The 18,913-nt window shown below is 46.9% G+C and overlaps 1 protein-coding gene across 1 annotated transcript in view; it reads right to left on the reverse strand.

Annotated features, from left to right (window-relative positions):
- Positions 1-1,326: 1,326 nt before the first annotated feature.
- LOC137375169 (erythroferrone-like) overlaps positions 1,327-18,913 on the reverse strand; it is a 305,058-nt gene continuing 287,471 nt past the window's right edge. The window contains exon 8 of the mRNA XM_068041920.1: positions 1,327-2,962. Within this exon, the coding sequence (XP_067898021.1) occupies positions 2,864-2,962 (99 nt within the window). The 3' untranslated portion in view covers positions 1,327-2,863. The remainder of the gene's footprint in view (positions 2,963-18,913) is intronic.

Raw genomic sequence — 18,913 nt, forward strand, 5'->3', positions numbered from 1 at the left:
ATATAGAATATTGGTTACCTGGAAGTGAGTACAAGTTGGGATCTAATTGAGGGGTTTGGTTGATTTATATATAGAATGAAAGATAGCTGGGAGTGAATTGCAGGCTTGGGTGGTTTGTATATAAAACATCGGAATATTGTAACAGGAGTAGATTATTTAGCCCTTTGAGCCTTTCTACCATTCAATGAGATTATGGCTGATTTGTGACCTAACACCATATACCCACCTTTGCCACATATCCCTTGGTACCTTTGGTTAACAGCAATCTATCAATTTCAGAATTAAAGTCAACAATTGACCCAGCATCAACTGCTGCTTGTGGAAGAGAGTTCCAAACTTCTACCATCATTTGCTGAAAGGTCTGGGTCTAATTTTTAGGCTCCTAGATTCCCCAACCAGTAGAAATAGTTTCTCGCTGTCTAGCATATCTGTTCCCCTTAATATCTTGAAAACTTAGATGCGATCAGCACTTATTCTTCTAAATTTTAGGGAACACAATCCTGGTTTGTGTAGTCTCCCCTTGTAATTTAATGCTTCGAGTCCAGGTATTATTCTGGTTAATTTACATTGCATTCCCTCTAAGGTCAATATATCTTCCTGAGGTGTGGTGCCCAAAACTGCTCACAGTACTCCAGATGTGGTCTAACCAGGGCTTTATATAGCTGAATCAAAACTTTTAATCCTGTAGATATAAAGGCCAGCATTGCAATAGCCTTTCTGATTATTCTTTGTACCTGTCCATGACATTTTAATGGTCTAACATAACTCTTAAGTCTGTTTGAACCTCCATTGCTTCTAGCTCTCTACTATTTAGAAAGTTCTCTGATCTATCCTTCTTCAGTCTGAAGTGGATGACCTCACACTTGCCGATATTGGAATCCATTTGCCACTGTGTTGCTCATTCATTTAATCTATCAAGATCTCTGTAATATTATGCTTCCATTTACCATTTACACCTATTTATATGTCATCAGCAAACTTGAATACGTGGCTGTCTCACCCATCATCTAAGTTGTTAATGAATACAGTGAATAATTGAGGCCTCAACACTGATTATGCTAATTATGCCAATTAGAGGACCTGTGGATAATGATAGACAGGAGTGCATTACAGGCTGGAATCTAATCGAGGAGTTCAAATGGTTTATATATAGATTATTGGTTATCTGGGCGCGAGTTACAGGCTAATTGAGAGGTTCAGATGTAATTAGCCCCAGCTGGCTTCTAGGTCTGTGGGCACAAGGCAAAGTTTATTTTTCTGTTTGAAATGTCAGTTGATAAGGCTCTCACTTTTGCTGAATTATAATGTGCATCTTCCAGGCCTCTCTTTTCAGAATGATATTTATTAACACTTTATCAACTCTACAGAATAAAACAGCTTAAACCAGGATGTGAGTGTCACCCAATCAGACCACACCACTGTTGGTGCCTGTGAGCATCTTGCAATCATATCAGACTGCAGGCAGTAGATGATAGCAAAATTAACTTGTTACCACGCCAACCAGATTAAGACTCCTGTCGATCAGCTGACAGGCTAGAATGTGAGCTTTTCCTTTCTCAGTTCGGTTTAGTTCTAGACCCCATGTTTGATCTGCAATCTCTTTCTTGTGCCACCCACCACCACCCCACCCCACCCCCAGACATCTCCAAGATCTGTCTGGGACCCCTACATGCTTTTATTTGTTAAACCAAACCCATTTGAAAGTCTGAGTTTACCTGTGGCTTAAAAAATGAGTTCTAAGGTACTAACATCCCTCCCTTTGCCAGGCCCAACATTGACAGTGTTGCTCGCTGGCTGTGGCTATGGCAGTAGAGTTGGGCCACCAGTCAATAGTGTATGGGTCTGGATCTATTTCCTAGCACTGGTACCCATATCCTGAGCCCTACTTGGGGAGGAAGCCAACTGGCAGATACATTGCTGCCTTGGAGGTTTCTATTTTCTTTCCCATCATGTTGTTCTCTTACATTCTTCTATAAGATCTGTTTCCCCACCCTCCTGGTAAGTTAGTTGACCTCAGGCAAGGCAGCTGTTGGCCCACCACAATTGACCTTAACACCACAGGGGTAGGGAGTGGAAAACTAGCCAGGGTTCTCCCAGCTGATTGTTGCCCAGTGTGTGTGGGCACCAGTTGAGTGCAGAACCAAGCTGAGCTGTGATACTCCTCAGTGGTCGAATAGCCTGGTCACATGAGTAAGATACTGAAAGGTCATTGGTATCTGTGAACTTGGCTGCAGCAATGAGACAGCAGCTTCAGCGGAGGAGGTGGAGAGGAAGGAAAGAGACAAAAAAAAGAAAAGATTTGGAATCATGAGGCAAATCTCTGTGCAGTTGGCATGGGAAGATAATTTTACAGTATAAAAATGGATGGGTTTGGGGAACTGCAGAATTGCAGGGATGGTGGGAGAACACCCCATTGTTCACACTCCCAAATCTTGTGAAATATACATTGTATGCTCAATTTTGCAAAGGTGCAGCTTCTTATTTTAAAGACAAATCCAGGTCGCACGCAAATTGCAAGGCAATTTCGAGTCCTAAACTGCATCGTGACATCCTCAAGAGCTTTGAAAACCATTGCAGTTAAGTTCCCCACAGACTGCACACTCACTCAGGGAAAATAATTTCATTAAAATACATGAAAAGAAAGATTTCTCCAGAACATCCCCAGAGATCCATGGCAAAAAAATTCCGGTTAATGTCTTGTTGTCCCCGAGTGCTCTTTGCTATCGGCCCTCATGACTGCAGGAGTAAATTCTTGGTTGATGCGACATGCTGGGGACGGAGCAGCAAGAGGAGTCCGAGAGTGGGAGAGGAGGAGGAGAGAGGGAAATCGAGCAGGCCTGAGGACCCAATACATCGGCTGCTTCTACGTGCCCAGGAAGATCCCTGTGAAATCCGAGCCGCTTTGAATGGTGATAGGAGAACCAGATCTGTTGTCAGCAAAGACGGAGATGTACTGCATGGCCTATGGAGAGAAGAGAGTTGTCAGGTCCAGAGACTCAATTCAGTCAGCTTGAGGGAAACCGCTTCCCACTGAAGGGGGACACGTGTTGGAGATACCGCCTAATCCCATATATTAGATTTCCTGTCAGGCTGAAACAGTTAACAAGTAAAAGGTACATCTCAAGGGTAATTGAACATAATATAACAGCCATGCACAGAATAGTTAAGCCCTCATTGGGAATATTGAATATTGTATGCAAGTTTTGGTTTCTACCAGGGATGAAAGACTTCAGTTATGTGGAGAGACTGGAGAAACTGGGATTGTTCGACTTGCAGCAGAGAAAGTTAAGAGGAGATTTAATAGAAGTGTTCAAAATTATGGTGGTTTTGATAGAGTAAACAAGGAGAGTTACGCAGAGTTATGATCTGGAATGCACTGCCTGAAAGGGCTGTGGAAGCAGGTTCAACAGGAACATTCAAAATGCAATTAGATTTATACTTGAAAAAGAAAAAAATGCAGGGCTCTGGGAAAAGAGCAGAGATAATTGGATAGCCCTTTCAAACAGCTGGCACAGGCATGATGGGCTGAATGGCCTCCTTCTGTGCTGGAAGAGTCTATGAAAGAGAATAAGTATGGCTGTAAATAACGAGACAGAGAGAGATTGCTGAAGCCACTCTGTTGCAGGACACAATATCTGCCGGGAGAATGATGTGTGTCTTTTAAATAATGATGTAAGTGGCTCAGTGTCACACTAATTAAAAGAAAACAATTAAACTCTATCTATTACTGTACAGCTTGTGTATCAGCTCATTTACAGCACACACCAGGTAAAAGGGAATGAATCACTCCTGTCTGTTACTGTATGGCTTATGTGGGTCTCAGAGCAACTCCTGTACATGTAGAATATGCACCAGGCAAAAGGAAACTATTCAGTCCCATCCAATACTTTACAGCTAGGCATAAGTGTCAGTGTGAACTGCTGTATACGTATATCAGACACCAAGTAAATGGGAATACACCATTGTAGGAGACCCAATGTAATCGATGTAAGGCCAGAGTTAAAGCAACGAAGCATTCCTAAAACTCAAATGAAGGAAGTTCCACATTGCAAAGGTTACATTCCCTTCATGTCTTCATGTTTTGTATAATGCTGTACAGTCACAAGGCAAGTTATCTTGTGGTATCTAAAGATAGTCCTATCTAATAGTGATGGAATGTGGAGAGGCACTACATCACAGTCTGATCAAATCACAGTCCTAAATACTGTGCTGATTGAAATCTTTCTTAAATACATTCTACTCTTTCTGTCACACATCATTACAGATTACTAACAACAAGCAGCGTCAGCACAGAGACTAAAGCCCATCCTGGTGCAGTATAGCTGCAGTCATTTACACTGAAAGACTACATCACATACCATTTCCAGGGGCTGGTTCCAGGACTTCTGGTAAACAAGTTGCTGTTGAATGATTACTCCAGGACAATGAATGTATCCTTCGGTATTCTTTGTAAGAATATACATATCTTTAAAAAAATTACTTTGTAGGTGTTATTTGTGGCTCAGTGGTAGCACTCTCGCCTTTATGTCAGAAGATTGTGGTTTCAAGAGACATAGACACAAAATCCAAGCTGAAACTCCAGTGCAGTACTGAGGGAGTGCTGCAATGTCGGAGATGGTGTCTTTCAGATTAGATGTAAAACTGAGGCCCTGTCTGCTCTCTCAGGTAAATGTAAAAGATCCCATAGCACAATTTCAAAGAAAAGCAGGGGAGTTGTGCCAATATTTATCACAGAAACAGATTATCTGATCATTATCATATTCCTGTTTGTGAGGGCTTGCCCTGTGCAAATTGGCTGCTGTGTTCTCTACATTAAAGAGTGAGAAATCCCCAGGACCTGATGGTTTCCATCCGAGGGTGTTAAAGGAAGTAGGGGAGCACATTGTAGATGCCCTAATTATAGTCTTTCAGAGTTCCCTAGATTCAGGAGTGGTCCCTCTGGACTGGAAAGTTGCACATGTCACTCTACTTTTTAAGAAGGGTGAAAGGGGGAACCAAGGAAATTATCGACCAGTTAGCTTGACATCTGTGGTGGGGAAGTTGCTGGATATCAAGGATAGGGTGACTGAAGACCTAGAAAAATTTCAGTTAATCAGGGACAGCCAGCATGGATTCACGACGGGAAGGTCATGCCTGACAAATCTCATTGAATTTTTTGAAGAGGTGACTAAGGTAGTGGACAGGGGAATGTCTATAGATGTTATTTATATGGACTTCCAGAAGGCATTTGATAAATTCCCACATAAGAGACTGTTAACTAAGGTGGAAGCCCATGGAGTTGAGGGCAAATTATTGACATGGTTAGGAAGTTGGTTGAGTGGTAGGCGACAGAGAGTGGGGATAATGGGTAAGTACTCTGATTGGCAGGATGTGACTAGTGGTGTCCCACAGGGATCTGTGTTGGGGCCACAATTATTCACATTAGTCATTGACGACTTGGATGATGGAATAGTAAGTCATATATCCAAACTTGATGATACAAAGTTAGGCAGCATTGTGGACAGTCTAGACGATAGCATAAAATTGCAAGGAGATATTGACAGAATAGGTGAATGGGCAAAACTGTGGCAGATGGATTTCAATATGGGCAAGTGTGAGGTCATCCATTTTGGACCAAAAAAGGATAGAGCAGGGTACTTTCTAAATGGGAAGAGGTTAAGTATAGTGGATGTCCAAAGATACTTGGGTATTCAGGTACATAGATCTTTAAAATGCCGTGAGCAAGTGCAGAAAATAATTAAAAAGGCTAATGGAATGCTAGTCTTTATATCTAGAGGATTGGAGTATAAAGAGACAGAGGTTATCCTGCAGCTGTACAAAACCCTGGTTAGACCCCACTTGGAGTACTGTGAGCAGTTCTGGGAACCACACTTTAGGAAGGATATATTGGCCTTGGAGGGAGTGCAACGTAGGTTTACAAGAATGATACCTGGACTACAGGGGTTAAGTTACGAGGAGAGATTACACAAATTAGGCCTGTTTTCACTAGAATTTAGAAGGTTAAGGGGTGATCTGATTGAAGTCTTCAAGATACTAACAGCAAAAGACAGACTAATAAAGATAAACTATTTCCACTGGTTGGAGATTCTAAAACTAGGGGGCATAGTCTAAAAATTAGGACCAGACCATTCAGGAGAGATGTGAGGAAGCACTTCTTTACGCAAAGGGTGGTAGAGGTTTGGAACTCTCTCCCACAAACAGCAGTTGAAGCTAGAACAGTAGTTAATTTTAAATCTGAGATAGATTTTTGTTAAGCAAAGATATTAAGGGATATGGGCCAAAGGCAGGTATATGGAGTTAGGCCGCGGATCAGCCATGATCTTATTGAATGGCGGGACAGGCTCGAGGGGCTGAATAGCCTACTCCTGTTCGTATCTTCTTATGTTCCTATTACAACACTGACTACACTGCAAAAGTGCTATATAAATGCAAATCTTTTTTTCTTTTGATTAATTTCCTTCTTTCCCAGTTTCTGGATGCGAATCATTGGAATATATTTTCCAATTGCGCCTCTGATCAGACATTTATCAGATGGTGCATTGTAAGCATCCACCTGACGCTTGGTGCATTGACCTGAGCTGATTTTGTGGGCCACCTTCTTCTATTTAACATGGGTGGGCTCTCAACCTCTATTGGGCCTGGAGTTTGGAGCTCACGAGAGGAGGGTGAGCACTGTGTGTAAGTAGCCTGGCTCTGCTGAGTTCGAGTCTGCGCAGTCGATTCCGCACAGGTCATTGCAAGGTAGGTCATGAATATATGAAAAAATGGCAGTGTCAAAACATGAGGCACAAAGCCTCCTCACCAACCAAGTGGACAAAGGAAAGAAACAAAAAGAAACAAGAAAAGGAGTTCAGAAATAGCCTCAAACCTCTACAGGGCTCTTTAAATCCATTTGAAAAAACTCTACCTTATAGTTGCAACACGGGCTGCTGACAGATGGATTTGAATGCCTTAACTCAGTCCCTCCAGGTATCTCATTGCAGTCAGTGGGCAGTAGCACTTTGGTTTGCTGATCTGCCTGTGTGTATACTGGCAGCTCAGGAATATAGGTAGTTTCTTTGTTTGAGTCTCCTGACTTTAGCTAGGTTGAGTGGGTGTGTGAGATTCCTCCCTTTATTGATGGGTGGCCATGTATTAAGTTATTTTCCTGGGTCCAGCTGGCACTACTATTGACCTATGTCCTTACCGACTTCCTGAGGCAGAAATTATAACATTTTGCACGCTGCAGTTAACTATTATCTGAAAATCAGACCATTTGTGTTGTGTTTCTAGAGTTAATGACCAATTGTGGGCTCCTGCACAGAGGCTCACTTTCCAGGAATCCATATAAAAAAAACAAACATGTTGTCAATAAACTCAATTAATCTTAATGGATGGAAACGTATGGGCTGTGATAGATCCTCCTGCCGGGCAAGTCTCCATGCAAGGAGTGCACGATTAGAAAACATAGCCTTCTACATGAGGTTAATTTAAATTAGTAAGTGTAGGAGTCCAAACACATGAACACAAAAACACACGAAATAGGAGCAGAAGTAGACCATATGGCCCATTGCACCTGCTCCGCCATTCAATACGATCAGGGCTGATCTTGGGCTTCAATTCCACGTTCCCCATATCCCTTGATTCCCTGCGAGACCAAAAATCTATCTATCCCAGCCTTAAATGTATTCAATGATGGAGCATCCACAACCCTTGGGGAGGAGAATTCCAAAGATTCGCAACCATTTGAGTGAAGTAATTTGTCCTCATCTCAGTCCTGAATGATAGACCCCTTATCCTGAGACTGTGTCCCCATGTTCTAGATTCCCTGATCAGTGGGAACAATCTCTCAGCTTCTACCCTATCAAGCCCTTACAGAATCTTGTATGTCTTAATTAGATCGCCTCTCATTCTTCTAAACTACAGAGAATATAGGCCCAACTGATCACTGGGGCACACCATTCAACTGCTGCCCAATGTCACTCCTCTAACAAGTGTCTGCCGCTTTCTACACTCCAATGAACCTAAAGGGAAATAAACACAACTTGGACCATTTCTGGCATGTGGCACCTCTTCCACTCACTAAGCTTGCTGTGTACTGTTAATCTGTAGTCAGGATAGTAGCTAAATCCAAAATTTCTCCATCAAGTAGACTTGCTATTCAAGCTCCATTTCCTACCTAGCCTAACACCAATCCAGCTACAAGCACACTTTAAATCTCACCATCAGATCCAACTCAATCCCAACCAACAACTCACCTCCAACTCCAATCCCAAACCGCAACTCACCTCCAACTCCAATCCCAACCCGCAACTCACCTCCAACTCCAATCCTAACCCGCAACTCACCGCCAACTCCAATCCAAACTACGACTCACCTCCAACTCCAATCCCAACCCGCAACTCACCTCCAACTCCAATCCCAACCCGCAACTCACCGCGAACTCCAATCCAAGCCACGACTCACCTCCAACTCCAATCCCAACCTGCAACTCACCTCCAACTCCAATCCCAACCCGCAACTCACCGCCATCTCCAATCCAAACCACGACTCACCTCCAACTCCAATCCCAACCCGCAACTCACCTACAACTCCAATCCCAACCAACAACTCACCTCCAACTCTAATCCCAAACACAACTCACCTCCAACTCCAATCCCAAACACAACTCACCTCCAACTCCAATTCCAACCCGCAACTCACCTACAACTCCAATCCCAACCCGCAACACACCTACAACTCCAATCCCAACCCGCAACTCACCTCCAACTCAATCCCAACCCGCAACTCACCTGCAACTCAATCCCAACCCGCAACTCACCTCCAACTCCAATCCCAACCCGCAACTCACCTCCAACTCCAATCCCAACCCGCAACTCACCTCCAACTCCAATTCCAACCACAACTCATCTCCAACTCCAATGCCAACCTGCAACTCACCTCCAACTCCAATGCCAACCCGCAACTCACCTCACCTCCAACTCAATCCCGACCCACAACTCACCTCCAACCCCAATCCGGACCCACAACTTACCTCCAACTGTAAACCCAACCAAAAACTCACCTCTAACTCCAGACCCAACCCAAAACTCACCTCCAACTCTAAACCCAAGTCACAACTCACCTCCAACTCACATCTGACCCACCTCCATCTCCAAACTCAACCCAAATCTCACGTCCAACTCAATCTCAACCTACCTCCAACTCCAATCTCAATGCCAAAATTGCCACAAACTGAAACCCACCATCATTTCCAACTCCAACCATAACATCAACCACCTCTCCAACCACAACCCAAAGCTCAAAATAACCTCCAATTCGCATCTCAATCCCAAAGCCCATCACTTCCAATTCCGACCGCAGAGTCACCTCCAATTCCAGCCTCAATCCAAAATCGAGCTCTGTCTCGAGCCTTGTTCTCAATACATGGACAATAAGTCTTTCCTAGATCCAATTTACTGTCTCACTAAACTTGCGTCCCAACTCAGAGGCCTAAGGCCTTTCTGCAAACCAATTGAGTAACATAATATATAGTCCAAATAGACTTGGGCAAACCTCGCTCTGTCACTAGTTTCAACTTGTTCCTGTTATTCCGGACAAATTTGTAATGTATTTATCTTTTTCTAAATATTCTTACTCAAATGTTATTTTACAATGAGGGAAAAAGTAGAAAGAGAGTTCAAATCCACACCCCAATGGACTTTTATTGAAATAATATGAGACCTATCTTATTTTGGTGATGAGGTGGTAATAGCAGATTCATCCCAATGTTTAATCTCCATTGAAAAGTCAGGAGAGTAAATGCATCAGTGAATGCCCTCATGTCTAGAAACAAAGCATTTATCTCTTCCACTAACATTCACATATGGCAGCATATGCAGGAAGATTTTACTTTAATATGTTTAGATAAAAATGTATAAACATTTTCTGGAATTCATTGCATCATTTGGTGGAAACATAGGAACAGGCATAAGCCAGTCAGTCCCTCAAGTGTGTTGCGTCATTCAATTACATCATCGCTGATCTGTATCTTAACTCCATCTACCAAAGGATGCCACTCCTGACTGAGACCTCTGGATGACAGGAGAGGGCAGGATTAGTTTAGCTGTAATTGTCCTTAAGGTCAAATAGCATGCAAATACTCACTGTCTTATCTCCCATAAAGCATGGCTACTTAGGTTAGGCTGCTGGTGCTCATGGATTTTTACCCTGGCTATCTTTGGGCTTGGTGGAGAGAAAATAGTAGAAAAGTGATTTGTGAATGATTTCCTGTCTTGTGGCTTGCAAACCTTAAACTCCCAACCTGAGGCTTTGGGTTGAGAGCTGACAGAGCCAGACAAAGGTTCCTGGTAGCTGAGAGACTACTGGATTCCTTTGGTGAGCAATAAAGTTTCAATTCTTATCTTGAGAGCCACCTGTAGAGACTTTCTTCCTCATTAGTCTAGACAGAATGATCCTTTAGCTTAATGGTAACATTAAGAGGTAACACCTCTCATTCAGAAAGTGTAGAGTTCAAACCCCACTCAGACAGCCCTGAGTCAAGAAGTTAAAACAGAAAGTGCTGGAAATACTCAGTTCTGGCAGCATCTGTGGAGAGAGAAACAGAGTTGACATCTCAAGTTGGATATGATGTCTTTTCAGAACCGAAGGTAGAAATGTGATGGGTTTTATGCCATTGAAAGGGTGGGGGGGGGGGGGGGGGGAGGAAGAACAAGAGGGGTGCATCAAAAGGCAAAGGGAGTGGTAATAGTTGCAGTAAAGGACAAAGCATTTGTCCAGAGAAAGCGTTCATGGCAGAAGAGTGAACAGCTCTGTCTGAAAGCAAATACATGAAAATCAAGTTTAAGACCAGCACATGGTTAAAAAAAACCAATCAAAATGGGGGTCATGGACTGAAATTGTTGAACTCAATGTTGAGTCCAGAAGGCTGTAAAGTGCCTAATCAGAAGATGAGGGGTTGTTCCTCAAGCTTGCATTGAGCTTCACCAGAACACTGCTGCAGGCCGAGGACAGAAATGTGGGCACGAGAACAAGGTGGTGAATTAAAATAGCAAGCAACCATAGGTCATGCTTGCAGCTTGAGCAGAGGTGTTCCGCAAAGCAGTCATCCAGTCTGCATTTGGTCTTCCCAATGTAGAAGAGACCACATTGTGAGCAGCGAATCTTTTTTTTTTCTTTTAAAAAAAAATACAGTAGACTAAATTGAAAGAAGTGCAAGTAAATCGCTGCTTCACTGGGAAGGAGTGTTTGGGGCCTTGGATGGTGAGGAGACAGGAGGTAAAACGGCAGGTGTTACACTTCCTGTGATTGCATGGGAAGGTGACTTGGGAGGGGACGAGGGTGTGATGAAGGGAACGGTCCCTTTGGAATGCTGACAGGGTAGAGAAGGGGAAGAGGTGTTTGGTGTTTGCATCAGACTGGAGGTGAGGGAAATGTTAGAGGACGATCTTTTGGATATGGAGGCAGGTGGGGTGAAAAGTGAGGACAAGGAGAACCCTATAGCTGTTATGGGAGGGAGGGGAGGGGTGAGAAAAAAAGCGCGGGAAAATGGGTAAGACACGGATTGAGTCAAGACCAGAGTTCCGGCGCTGAATACTGCGTCCTGTGGATCTGGGTGCCCTGCCCCTGCTGCACAGGACTAAACACACCACTGGCTGGTATAAAGATGGTTCTGGCCATGGAAGAAGCATTCATCTTGTGACCTGTCAGACTGTTAATCAACCTAAAAATCCATCCCCTGCTTCATACTATTTTCAAGAGATGCTGTGAAGATATGAAAAATAATTCAAAGCATTGTGCCAGAGTGCAAAAGGACAGTGTCTCACCCTCTGTACCACTCAGTCCCAGAGTGTGAAAGGACAGTGATTGACACACTGTACCACCCAATTCTAGAGTGTGAATGGACAATGTCTGATGCACTATCCCGCCCAGTCCCAGAGTGTGGAAGGACAGTGTCTGACCCACTGTACCACCCAGTCCCAGAGTGTGAAAGGACAATGTCTGACCCACTGTACCACCCAGTCCCAGAGTGTGAAAGGACAGTGTCTGACCCACTGTACCACCCAGTCCCAGAGTGTGAATGGACAGTGTCTGACTCACTGTACCACCCAGTACCAGAGTGTGCAAGGACAGTGTCTGATGCACTGTCCCATCCAGTCCAAGAGTGTGAAAGGACAGTGTCTGACCCACTGTCCCAATTAGTCCCACAGTGTAAAAGGACAGTGTCTGACCCACGGTACCAGCCAATCCCAGAGTGTGAAAGGACAATGTCTGATGCACTGTCCCATCCAGTCCCAGAGTGTGAAAGGACAGTGTCTGACCCACTGGATCACCCAGTCCAGAGTGTGAAAGGACAGTGTCTGACCCACTGTACAACCCAGTCTCAGAGTGTGAAAAGACAATGTCTGACCCACTGTACCACCCATTCTCAGAGTGTGAAAGGACAGAGTCTGACCCACTGTACAACCCAGTCTCAGAGTGTGAAAAGACAATGTCTGACCCACTGTACCACCCAGTCTCAGAGTGTGAAAAGACAATTTCTGACCCACTGTACCACCCAGTCCCAGAGTGTGAAAGGACAGTGTCTGACCCACTGTATCACCCAGTCCAGAGTGTGAAAGGACAGTGTCTCACTCACTGTACCACACAGTCCCAGAGTGTGAAAGGACAGAGTCTGACCCACTGTACAACCCAGTCCCAGAGTGTGAAAAGACAATGTCTGACCCACTGTACCACCCAGTCTCAGAGTGTGAAAAGACAATTTCTGACCCACTGTACCACCCAGTCCCAGAGTGTGAAAGGACAGTGTCTGACCCACTGTATCACCCAGTCCAGAGTGTGAAAGGACAGTGTCTCACTCACTGTACCACACAGTCCCAGAGTGTGAAAGGACAGAGTCTGACCCACTGTACAACCCAGTCCCAGAGTGTGAAAGGACAGTGTCTGACCCAATGTACCACCCATTCCCAAGTGTGAAAGGACAGTGTCTGACCCACTGCAACACCCAGTCCCAGAGTGCGAAAGGACAGTGTCTGACCCACTGTACCACCCAGTCCCAGAGTGTGAATGGACAGTGTCTGACTCACTGTACCACCCAGTACCAGAGTGTGCAAGGACAGTGTCTGATGCACTGTCCCATCCAGTCCAAGAGTGTGAAAGGACAGTGTCTGACCCACTGTCCCAATTCGTCCCACAGTGTAAAAGGACAGTGTCTGACCCACGGTACCAGCCAATCCCAGAGTGTGAAAGGACAATGTCTGATGCACTGTCCCATCCAGTCCCAGAGTGTGAAAGGACAGTGTCTGACCCACTGGATCACCCAGTCCAGAGTGTGAAAGGACAGTGTCTGACCCACTGTACAACCCAGTCTCAGAGTGTGAAAAGACAATGTCTGACCCACTGTACCACCCAGTCTCAGAGTGTGAAAGGACAGAGTCTGACCCACTGTACAACCCAGTCTCAGAGTGTGAAAAGACAATGTCTGACCCACTGTACCACCCAGTCTCAGAGTGTGAAAAGACAATTTCTGACCCACTGTACCACCCAGTCCCAGAGTGTGAAAGGACAGTGTCTGACCCACTGTATCACCCAGTCCAGAGTGTGAAAGGACAGTGTCTCACTCACTGTACCACACAGTCCCAGAGTGTGAAAGGACAGAGTCTGACCCACTGTACAACCCAGTCCCAGAGTGTGAAAGGACAGTCTGACCCAATGTACCACCCATTCCCAAGTGTGAAAGGACAGTGTCTGTCCCACTGCAACACCCAGTCCCAGAGTGCGAAAGGACAGTGTCTGACCCACTGTACCACCCAGTCCCAGAGTTTAAAGGACAGTGTCTGACCCACTGTACAACCCATTCCCAGAGTGTGAAAGGACAGTGCCTGACCCACTGTACCACCCAGTCCCAGAGTTTAAAGGACAGTGTCTGACCCACTGTAACACCCAGTCCCAGAGTGTGAAAGGACAGTGTCTGACCCACTGTACCACCCAGTCCGAGAGTGTGAAAGGACAGGGTCTGACCCACAGTACCAGCCAGTCCCAGAGAATAAAAGGACAGTGTCTGACCCTCTGTACCACCCAGTCCCAGAGTGTGAAAGGACAGTGACTGACCCACTGTATCACCCAATCCCAGAGTGTGAATGGACAATGTCTGATGCACTGTCCCACGCAGTCCCAGAGTGTGAAAGGACAGTGCCTATCCCACAGTACCACCCAGTCAAAGAGTGTGAAAGGACAGTGTCTGACTCACTGTACCACCTGGTCCCAGAGTGTGAAAGGACAGTGTCTGACCCACTGTACCACCCAGTACCAGAGTGTGAAATGACAGTGTCTGACCAACTGTACCACCCAGTCTCAGAGTGTGAAAGGACAGAGTCTGACCCACTGTACAACCCAGTCTGAGTGTGAAAAGACAATGTCTGACCCACTGTACCACCCAGTCTCAGAGTGTGAAAAGACAATTTCTGACCCACTGTACCACCCAGTCCCAGAGTGTGAAAGGACAGTGTCTGACCCACTGTATCACCCAGTCCAGAGTGTGAAAGGACAGTGTCTCACTCACTGTACCACACAGTCCCAGAGTGTGAAAGGACAGAGTCTGACCCACTGTACAACCCAGTCTCAGAGTGTGAAAAGACAATGTCTGACCCACTGTACCACCCAGTCTCAGAGTGTGAAAGGACAGAGTCTGACCCACTGTACAACCCAGTCTCAGAGTGTGAAAAGACAATGTCTGACCCACTGTACCACCCAGTCTCAGAGTGTGAAAAGACAATTTCTGACCCACTGTACCACCCAGTCCAGAGTGTGAAAGGACAGTGTCTCACTCACTGTACCACACAGTCCCAGAGTGTGAAAGGACAGAGTCTGACCCACTGTACAACCCAGTCCCAGAGTGTGAAAGGACAGTGTCTGACCCAATGTACCACCCATTCCCAAGTGTGAAAGGACAGTGTCTGTCCCACTGCAACACCCAGTCCCAGAGTGCGAAAGGACAGTGTCTGACCCACTGTAACACCCAGTCCCAGAGTGTGAAAGGACAGTGTCTGATCCACTGTACCACCCAGTCCGAGAGTGTGAAAGGACAGGGTCTGACCCACTGTACCACCCAGTCCGAGAGTGTGAAAGGACAGTGCCTGACCCACTGTACCACCCAGTCCCAGAGTTTAAAGGACAGTGTCTGACCCACTGTAACACCCAGTCCCAGAGTGTGAAAGGACAGTGTCTGACCCACTGTACCACCCAGTCCGAGAGTGTGAAAGGACAGGGTCTGACCCACAGTACCAGCCAGTCCCAGAGAGTAAAAGGACAGTGTCTGACCCTCTGTACCACCCAGTCCCAGAGTGTGAAAGGACAGAGACTGACCCACTGTATCACCCAATCCCAGAGTGTGAATGGACAATGTCTGATGCACTGTCCCACGCAGTCCCAGAGTGTGAAAGGACAGTGCCTGACCCACAGTACCACCCAGTCAAAGAGTGTGAAAGGACAGTGTCTGACTCACTGTACCACCTGGTCCCAGAGTGTGAAAGGACAGTGTCTGACCCACTGTACCACCCAGTACCAGAGTGTGAAATGACAGTGTCTGACCCACTGTACCACCGAGTCCCAGAGTGTGAAAGGACAGTGTCTGACCCACTGCAACACCCAGTCCCAGAGTGTGAAAGGACAGTGTCTGACCCACTGTACAACCCAGTCCCAGAGTGTGAAAGGACAGTGCCTGACCCACTGTACCACCCAGTCCCAGAGTGTAAAGGACAGTGTCTGACCCACTGTACCACCCAGTCCCAGAGTGTGAAAGGACAGTGTCTGACCCACAGTACCACCCAGTCCGAGAGTGTGAAAGGACAGTGTCTGACCCACTGTACCACCCAGTCCCAGAATGTGAAAGGACAGTGTCTGACCCACTGTACCACCCAGTCCCAGAATGTGAAAGGACAGTGTCTGACCCACAGTACCACCCAGTCCGAGAGTGTGAAAGGACAGTGTCTGACCCACTGTACCACCCAGTCCCAGAGTGTGAAAGGACAGTGTCTGACCCACTGTACCACCCAGTCCCAGAGTGTGCAAGGACAGTGTCTGACCCACTGTTCCACCCAGTCCCATCGTGTGAAAGGACAGTGTCTGACCCATTGTGCCACCCAGTCCCAGAGTGTGAAAGGACAGTGTCTGACCCACTGTACCACCCAGTCCCAGAATGTGAAAGGACAGTGTCTGACCAAACGTGTCACCCAGTCCCAGAGTGTGAAAGGACAGTGTCTGACCCATCGCACACCCAGCCACAGACTGTCAAAGGAAAGAGTCTGATGCACTGTCCCATCCAGTCCCAGAGTGTGGAAGGACAGTGTCAGACTCACTGCACCACCCGGTCCCAGAGTGTGAAACGACAGTGTCTGACCCACTGCACCACCCAGTACCAGATTGTGCAAGGACAGTGTCTGATGCACTGTCCCATCCAGTCCAAGAGTGTCTGACCCACTGTCCCATCCAGTCCAAGAGTGTAAAAGGACAGTGTCTGACCCACAGTACCAGCCAATCCCAGAGTGTGAAAGGACAATGTCTGATGCACTGTCCCATCCAGTCCCAGAGTGTGAAAGGACAGTGTCTGACCCACTGTGTCACCCAGTCCAGAGTATGAAAGGACAGTGTCTGACCCACTGTACCACACAGTCCCAGAGTGTGAAAGGACAGTGTCTGACCCACTGGACAACCCAGTCTCAGAGTGTGAAAAGACAATGTCTGACCCACTGTACCACCCAGTCTCAGAGTGTGAAAGGACAGTGTCTGACCCACTGTAACACCCAGTCCCAGAGTGTGAAAGGACAGTGCCTGACCCACTGTACCACCCAGTCCCAGAGTGTAAAGGACAGTGTCTGCCCCACTGTACCACCCAGTCCCAGAGAGTGAAAGGAAAGTGTCTGACCCACTGTACCGCCCAGTCCAAGAGTGTGAAAGGACAGTGTCTGACCCACAGTACCAGCCAGTCCCAGAGAGTAAAAGGAAAGTGTCTGACCCTCTGTACCACCCAGTCCCAGAGTGTGAAAGGACAGTGACTGACCCACTATATCACCCAATCCCAGAGTGTGAATGGACAATGTCTGATGCACTGTCCCACCCAGTCCGAGAGTGTGAAAGGACAGTGCCTGACCCACAGTGCCACCCAGTCCCAGAGTGTGAAAGGACAGTGTCTGACCCACTGGACCACCCAGTCCCAGAGTGTGAAAGGACAGTGTCTGACCCACTGTACCATCCAGTCCCAGAGTGTAAAAGGACAGTGTCAGACCCTCTGTACCACCCAATCCCGGAGTGTGAAAGGACAATGTCTGATGCACTGTCCCATCCAATCCCAGAGTGTGAATGGACAGTGTCTGACCCACTGTCTCAACCAGTCCCAGAGTGTGAAAGGAAAGTGTCTGACCCACTGTATCACCCAATCCAGAGTGTGAAAGGACAGTGTCTGACCCACTGTGCCACACAGTCACAGAGTGTGAAAGGACAGTGTCTGACCCACTGTACAACCCAGTCTCAGAGTGTGAAAAGACAATGTCTGACCCACTGTACCACCCAGTCTCAGAGTGTGAAAGGACAGTGTCTGACCCACTGTAACACCCAGTCCCAGAGTTTGAAAGGACAGTGCCTGACCAACTGTACCACCCAGTCCCAGAGTGTAAAGGACAGTGTCTGCCCCACTGTACCACCCAGTCCCAGAGTGTGAAAGGAAAGTGTCTGACTCACTGTACCGCCCAGTCCGAGAGTGTGAAAGGACAGTGACTGACCCACAGTACCAGCCAGTCCCAGAGAGTAAAAGGAAAGTGTCTGCCCCACTGTACCACCCAGTCTCAGAGTGTGAAAAGACAATGTCTGACCCACTGTACCACCCAGTCTCAGAGTGTGAAAGGACAGTGTCTGACCCACTGTAACACCCAGTCCCAGAGTGTGGAAGGACAGTGTCAGACTCACTGTACCACCCAGTCCCAGAGTGTGAAAGGACAGTGACTGACCCACTGCATCACCCAATCCCAGAGTGTGAATGGACAATGTCTGATGCACTGTCCCACCCAGTCCCAGTGTGTGAAAGGACAGTGCCTGACCCACAGCCCCACCCAGTCCCAGAGTGTAAAAGGACAGTGTCAGACCCTCTGTACCACCCAATCCCGGAGTGTGAAAGGACAATGTCTGATGCACTGTCCCATCCAATCCCAGAGTGTGAATGGACAGTATCTGACGCACAGTCTCAATCAGTCCCAAAGTGTGAAAGGACAGTGTCTGACCCACTGTACCACCCAGTCCAGAGTGTGAAAGGACAGCGTCTGAAAGGACAATGTCTGATGCACTGTCCCATCCAATCCCAGAGGGTGAATGGAGTGTCTGACCCACTGTCTCAATCAGTCCCAGAGTGTGAATGAACAGTGTGAACCAGTGTACCACCCAGTCCCAGAGTGTGGAAGGACTGTGTCTGAACCACCGCACACCTGGTCCCAGAGTGTGAAAGGACACTGTCTGACCCACTGCACACGCAGTCCCAGAATGTAAAAGGACAGTGTCTGATGCACTGTCCCATCCAGTCCAAGAGTGTGAAAGGACAGTGGCTGACCCACTGTACCACCCAATACCAGACTGTGCAAGGACAGTGTCTGATGCACTGTAACATCCAGTCCAAGAGTGTGAAAGGACAGTGGCTGACCCACTGTACCACCCAATACCAGACTGTGCAAGGACAGTGTCTGATGCACTGTAACATCCAGTCCAAGAGTATCTGACCCACTGTCCCAATTAGTCCCAGAGTGTAAAAGGACAGTGTCTGACCCACGGTATCAGCCAATCCCAGAGTGTGAAAGGACAATGTCTGATGCACTGTCCCATCCAGTCCCAGAGTGTGAAAGGACAGTGTCTGACCCACTGTACAACCCAGTCCCAGAGTGTGAAAGGACAGTCT

The sequence above is a fragment of the Heterodontus francisci genome, chromosome 11 (assembly GCF_036365525.1).
Source record: "Heterodontus francisci isolate sHetFra1 chromosome 11, sHetFra1.hap1, whole genome shotgun sequence".
Classification (NCBI taxonomy): Eukaryota; Metazoa; Chordata; class Chondrichthyes; order Heterodontiformes; family Heterodontidae; genus Heterodontus; species Heterodontus francisci.